The sequence below is a fragment of the Sinocyclocheilus rhinocerous genome, unplaced genomic scaffold (assembly GCF_001515625.1).
Source record: "Sinocyclocheilus rhinocerous isolate Xijiao unplaced genomic scaffold, SAMN03320098_v1.1 scaffold4022, whole genome shotgun sequence".
In the NCBI taxonomy this organism is placed as follows: Eukaryota; Metazoa; Chordata; class Actinopteri; order Cypriniformes; family Cyprinidae; genus Sinocyclocheilus; species Sinocyclocheilus rhinocerous.
This window is the reverse complement of record NW_015665868.1, coordinates 8,044-15,148: the sequence shown is the minus strand read 5'-3', so window position 1 is coordinate 15,148 and position 7,105 is coordinate 8,044. Positions and strand designations below refer to the sequence as shown.

Below are 7,105 nucleotides of genomic sequence, written 5' to 3'. Positions count from 1 at the left end.
TGTTTGTTACTTGCGTTTGTGCTGAAAAGCTTCCTGGTTGGCTGCTTGAGGGAATCCCGGCTTTTGATTGGTTGCTGATCGGGCGTCTGGATGACGTAGTTTCTGGGAATGCCCTCCGGAGATTGGTTGGTTTCTTGTTGACGCAGAGGCTTTAGCAGTTCTTCTGAGAGAGTCTAAGTTTGCAAGACTTTAGGCTTTCGAAGATCTCTGGCATTCACGAAGCTTCAACGGAGTGTTTGAGTTCTGGATGACCTATCGCTTGATGGTGCAGCTTGTGAGCGCAAGTTGGAGCGCTATTAACACAAAGGCGAAAAGGCACTGAATCTGTCTTGCATTGGGTTTTTGATCCGCTGCATAAGTCCGTCCCCCAGATCGTTGTTCCAATCAGACATTACTTGCAAGGCTTAGCCACGCCCCGCACTGTTCCCTGATCAGGCATGGGTCACATGTTTCCCGTGGGGAGTATTTCTGCAAGTTTTAATAACTTCTTATAAACAATATTATCACCAGAAAATGATGCCGGATACCAATTTTTCATTCACACCAATGTTCGGCGAATAAAGCAAGCTTTCATTCAAACTCAAATATCGGGTAGTTTGCATACACATTAATACTTTTATCTACTAAAAGGGGTTATAAAACATTGACTAAACATCATAGGTTACAATAAACACAACAAGCGTATATAAGGCAACAAACATATTATTTGTGGATATAGTTGCCCTTTTTATACTTAGACAATTTCAAAAGACAATCATTTGTTGTAAGTTTTATGTCCCTTTGTCTGACCGAAGGAGATAAAAGGGTGCGTCCCTTTTGACAGGAACTTATTTGAGACAATTGGCGCCTGGGCTGACCATGGTTCAGTTTTACGACTCTCACATGGTTGGGAGGAGACCTTAGTTTTTCCGGTGGAATGTGGAGATTCAATCGTTCATTTGTGTCTGTTCACAGAGGCCCTACACATCCCCCTTTAGCTCGGTGATGTTCCTGGTGCGAACATCTGTGGGGAGATAGGGGTGCATTGTTTAGGATTATCTAGAATTGGGTCGTTTTGGTTACTCTAACTGTCAGAGGTTCGACGAGGCGGTATAGGCTTAATCTCAATCAGGTTTGTTGAGTTCTCAGGTTCAGGTTCTTGGTCAGTTTTATCACGTCGGAACATGCGCGGGACGCCGGACGTGTACTTGTTGAAAGATTCTTGGACGGCGTTCACTCGCTTGTGGAGGAGGAAGGCAAGTGTCAGAGTCACAACAATGGCCTCACACTGGTCCCACCAACTGTCGTCTATGAATGCATCTAGGCCTTGTCATCCCTTCTAAGGGATGCAGGATTCGCTGTACAAACCAAACAAGGTCAGTTAAATCATAGAAACACAAGTTTACACTCATTGAGTAAAACTGCATTGATTACAAAACTTTTAAAATGTTTCAGGGAACACTACTGACAGCTCCATTTCCACTCCAACTTGGTTACAGGGTTTTAAAGGGGTCATATGATGCAATTTAAAATTTTCCTTTCTCTTTGTAAGTGTTACAAGCTGTTCGTGCATAGATAAGATCCCTAAAGTTGCAAAGACTAAAGTCTCAAACCCAAAGAGATATTTTTTTATAAAAGTTAAGACTTGTCCACGCCCTCCTAAAACACCTCATTTAAACACGCCCCCACATGTCTCTACGTCACTACGTGGGAAGATTTGCATAACACCGCCCAAATGTACATGCAAAGAAAGAAGGCATAACTTTTATTCTCGCTGTAGTATTGTTGTTGCTGCCGCCGCCATGTCGTGGAGACGCTGTGCGTTTCGTTGTGAAAGCGAAACTACTTTGTTTGGCCTTCCAAAAGAGGACGATATCCGCTTCGTCATGCCTAGAGCATGTTTCCTTGTGCTGGTCGCTGAGGAAATACATCAACTTTGCGCTGTGGATCGCCGGATCGGCTTTCACCGTGGACGAAGCGGAGTCCAGCCCGGGTCGTCACACGTGGTTGCCGCAAGCCAGCCGGCCGCTCCTCACCCAAGCCCGCCGTGTGTGACGCTGTGTGTTTCGTTGTGAAAGCGAAACTACTTTGTTTGGCCTTCCAAAAGAGGACACAACTAGAAATCAGTGGTTAAGTTGTATTTACAACACTGTTCCAGAACAGTTCAACCCAAATATTCAGATGTGTGCAGTGCATTTTATGGAGGACTGTTTCCTGAACCTGCAGAGTAGCCTACAATGCGTCTGTGCACAAAGGCTGTTTCTATAAAGTGGGGCAGTTCCAACTTTGCAAGGACAGTCTGGCACTTCTGACTCACAGCCTGTAAGTAAATTTTTTATATTTAAAGAATTTGCCACTGACGATTCAAACGGGAGTTTTGAGCAGTGTAGAGTAGCGCTTGTTGTTTGTCGTTTCTCCGATAGCTGGCCAATCAGCGTACACTTCACTTTTCAGAACGATGAGTTTTGTAAAAATCAACGCTTTTCAGAAAGGCGGGGCATAGAGGAGCAACAGTAATGTACATTATGTGGAAAATAATGTGTTTTTTTAACCTTAAACCGCATAATCACATTGCATTACACCAAATACACAACATAATGTTCTTTTTAGCAACGTCATATGACCCCTTTAAATGAACACTTGGCAAGCATCAAATGTGAATAAAAATTGGTGAGTAGACGAACCTTGGAAAGTTGGCCTATTTTATATTGTTTGATTGATTGATTGGGAATTAATATGTGGCATGGCTTTTATTAATTAAAAATTGATTCAGTGAATGTTGATTCTCTTTCAGGGAGTGGGAAGAAGGAAAAGTGTTAATATTTGACGACTCATTCGAGCATGAAGTCTGGCAGGAAGCAGAAAGCTACAGACTCATCTTCATTGTGGATGTCTGGCACCCAGAACTCACCCAATTACAGAGGCAGACTCTGTCACCAATATAGAAGATTTGTCCAAAAACTTGAGTTTTGAAAAGTAGGTCGACAGCCAATCGGAGTGACAGATTTACTGTTCTAAGCCAATCACAGATTTCATAAATCACAAATATCAATTGTGCTGTCCTGTGGTGCAGATTGCAAGGCAATGTGAATGTATAAGTCTTATGATTGATAGTTGTAAATAATATGTGATTTTTGAAGAACATAAAGGATGGATTTAGAAGTTCAAGGGTTTTAAAAGGACATTTCACCTAATATTCAAGATCTTAAATCAGGTAAAGCAAATATGATTTAAAATCATGTTTCAGAAGGATGTTTTTAGGGCTCAACAGTAAAATTAAAGAAATGTGATGTGGATGTGTTTTGTTCAGATACACTGCAAGCACACACATTTTATTAACACTACAAATTCGAATTGATTTTTGTATACATGTTTGTTTACATAATTTCATCATACCAAAATGTTTGTTCTTTGTATTGTTTGGAAAGTATTCAGTTTTGATACATCTGAAAAGAACAATAATAATAATTTATCTCAATTATAATTCCATTTGATTTGATTCATGTGGAGTATGTGAAGTTCCAAATTGAAAATTAAATGAAATAATAATTAAAAAGAAAATAAAAAACGCTAATAAAGACACGAGTACATTTAAAGAATTATCCTAATCAAAAAAAATATTTTTGTTCAAATGCACTTTGGGTTCCAGTGTATTCAGGTTTGTAGTTATAGATCAAAGCTTTCTCCTCTTCCTCTGTACTAGGAAAGCTATGAAAACTTTTCCTCGCTGTAAAAGCAACAAAATAAATAAGGAGAAAAGTTAGTACGTGAAGGTCTAACTTCTTTATTTGATAATTCACTGCAATAAAGGAATCAAATTTAATCAACAGCTAGTAAAAACACATTGTATGTTGCTCAGTAGTAGTATTATTAACCATACCTTCATTCACAAAAAAGTAAGCCATGTAGAATGCGGTCTTAATGGCTGAAGGCATGTGGGGAATATAGGGCCGGGTCCACTCAAAGGCATTTTTCTCTGGATGCCATTGAGTAGCATAGATAGGGAAATTATATGGTGTGGATATGCATAGAAACAGTAAATGACAATGTTGCTCAAGAGAGAGAGGTGAAAATCACAGTCTATATACTTCCTCTATCTACCCATCTGATTATCATCACTCACCTTCCATTGTGGACACAAACTCATTTTGTCCATCTGTGTTGGTACTTAAAACTCTGTAGAAACTTTTCAGGGTCTCACGCTTGGTAAAGTTCTAGATTTAAAAGTTTGGAAATGCCTCATTTTTTTTTCATCCAGCGAAAACAAAAATATACATTAAATATATTAAATGTGATGTTATTTTTTCTTTCTTTCTTTCTTTCTTTCTTTTACATTGCCGTTTTAAAATAACCCTCTAAAATTAACATTGCCATCCATCATATGAATATCCCTCATGTGGTGTTCGGGTCCTTTTTGCTCTGAAAAATTTTTATTTTTCCCGAAAATACTAGTTAATGTTATCGCATTGGACTGAAATTTTGTGATTTTGTTCACAAAGGGTATAACTACTTCTAAAAAAATTTTTGATCATTTTCATACTATTTTCTTCAGTTTTTATTTAATATTGTGAAAATTATTCATAAATAATGCTTTTTTCACTCAAAAAATTAGGTGCCTACTTTCAGATAAATGAGGCCTACGATTAATCAGAAGCAAATATAAATACAAAACCAGTCCTAAATGAAAGAAAAGAAGTTGACAAAAAGATTGAATCCGATCTTTGGTGATAATATAGCATAATGAGTGATTTATAAGCAATTTTTAGGCCGGGTCCTTTTTGCTCTGTAACCTCGTTAGTGTGAAAGGGTTCTGAACACAACACAAGGGATATTGCAGTATTGAATGTATTTTCCTGTGAGAGTCACCTCTATTTGACCAAATTTCTATCTCAGACATGTTTAGGTTGTGCATTGACGTGTATACTGTATAATAAATAATGTCTGGTGATACTGTAAAGTGATAAACTATTACTACATTCAGTGAATACATTCCAAACAATCAATACATGTATTAGACACTGTTTTCTAGGATATGAAGGTGTATTCTTTTCCTGTTGTGTACAACTGGTTACCAGTAAAGCACACAATGCAGAAAAGTTCATTATTTGAAAATAATTATTAAATTAAAAGTTGAATAAAATGTAACACTAATTTGTTAATCTTTTTTTTTTTTAATAATGTTAATTTAATCACTAGTTTATACATTTTGTTATAAAGCAGATACCAAGAGACTTATTTATTTGTATTGCCATACCAGCATCTATGGCTATTTTCATGGCAAGATCAGTATATTTTAAAAGAAACAACTAGTAGTATCACAGTAGTAATGAAAACAACAATTGAGATCAAGAAATAGTTGTTGAATGGTGATAGTAATTTTTGACATGCTACCTCTGTAGTAAGACTCCATTGATGAGAGTTCTCTGTGAGTGGTTCTGTTTCCAGTGATTTCATAAGGTCTTCAGGGAAGTCTTTGAACAGTCTACTGTCTCTAACATCTAAACAGCATTGGATAAATTAATAATATTTATACATTTATGATGACTACGACACTTATTTGAGAAATTTATACTAGCCGCACTGCAGTGGTACCATGATAAGTATGTTACATCACTGAGTACCAAGCTAATAGTCCATTTTTGTGAAAAAAAATACTGGAAGTAAGCTGACAATGTACTTGCCTTAACCATTATGTAAATATATTTGATTTTTCAGTTAAATGTTATGTAAACATGGCTTTACCGTCTGTGAAGTTCAGTGGCAAGGCGATACCACTAGTGTTGGTGTGGGACAACAGCAACGTCCCACTTGTCAGCAATGTGAACAGTTCAAATCCTAAACAGGTTCCCCATATAGGGAAATAATCACCATTTGAATTGGCCTGTTAACACACACACACACACACACACACACACACTAATTTTATGTAATACAATTGTATTAAATAAATTGGAAAAATTGGTTGGAAAATTAAATTGCACCAACAAATTGTATTGAATAAAAGGAGCACCAAACAACAAAATGCAGTGTATATGTGTGTAAAATGAAGATCATTATGACTCTTAATGATTTTTTTTTCATTGCTCAGGGGTTAAAGTTTTGCCAGACCTCTTTTATAGCTCATAAACACAAATCACAGAATTGACTATAAACCCAGTCGGACCTCTGCAGCTTCATTTAAAATAGCATTTTATTAAAAAATTTCTACAAATTGAACATTTCTATTTTACCTTACTATCAATATTTAAAGGTGCAGCTTAATGTTTAAAAAATGTACTTTGGATTTATTGTTATGCTGAATATATTTACCAAATGGACCATTAGTACATAAACCTCAAGAGCAAGTCTGTAGAAAATGCCAGCTGCTTTGGAATAGCCAGATGATTCTATACTGACTCCACCTCAAGGAAAAGGACTCTAGAGTCAGAGAAAAGGTGTCACAAATCCCTTATTGTAATCACTGCTATAATTATAAAAGACTTTACTTACCCGTTTATGGATTTGAAGAGCCTTCTGTACTCATCATTTGACTTGTTTATCCTAAAGACATTTTTAAAAATAAGTTGCTTTAGTGTTGAGCGTGCCTACAGAGTCAGTAACCGACATGTTACTGACAGTGACAGTAACTGTACGGCATGTTAAGATTAGCTTACTACAATTTTATGAAGCAAACAGTCTGGACACACTATATACTGTAAGACAGTATGCCACATTGTAAATGTAACACACTCCATGGAACTAGAAATATCATTATTTCCAGTGTTGGGAAGGTTACTTTGGAAATGTAATAGGTTACAGATTACAAGTTACCCTATTTAAAATGTAATATGTAGTGTAACTATTTAAATTACTTTATGAAAGTAATGTAACTGATTACATTTGATTACTTTTCTAAGAATTTCAACTGTTAATCATTTTCAAACATTTACACCATGCAGGGTTAACCTTACAGTAGTGCTCAACACTGTCAGACTTTCAAAATCCTTCATCACTTGAATTAAAATGATGAAATTTGAACACATCCACCACAAAATCAGACTTTAGTACCGCCTTTTACTTTGAGATTGATCTGAAGTTCAATGCAGATTAGGAAACACTGCATCTAACAATGGTTTGGAAAAAAAAT

At 36.5% G+C, this 7,105-nt stretch overlaps 2 protein-coding genes across 2 annotated transcripts in view; one reads left to right on the top strand and one right to left on the bottom strand.

Annotated features, from left to right (window-relative positions):
* Positions 1-3,243, top strand: part of LOC107731609 (aspartyl/asparaginyl beta-hydroxylase-like) — a 33,640-nt gene extending 30,397 nt beyond the window's left edge. Inside the window, exons 16-17 of the mRNA XM_016542731.1 lie at positions 1,260-1,355; positions 2,774-3,243. Of these exons, the coding sequence (XP_016398217.1) occupies positions 1,260-1,293 (34 nt within the window). The 3' untranslated portion in view covers positions 1,294-1,355; positions 2,774-3,243. The remainder of the gene's footprint in view (positions 1-1,259; positions 1,356-2,773) is intronic.
* Positions 3,244-3,587: 344 nt separating this feature from the next.
* Positions 3,588-6,616, bottom strand: LOC107731608 (gamma-glutamyl hydrolase-like). The gene is given in 8 exon segments (XM_016542730.1): positions 3,588-3,706; positions 3,860-3,994; positions 4,103-4,193; positions 5,371-5,477; positions 5,722-5,860; positions 6,313-6,394; positions 6,469-6,519; positions 6,612-6,616. Coding segments are annotated over 8 exon segments (729 nt in total).
* Between the last annotated feature and the right edge of the window lie 489 nt (positions 6,617-7,105).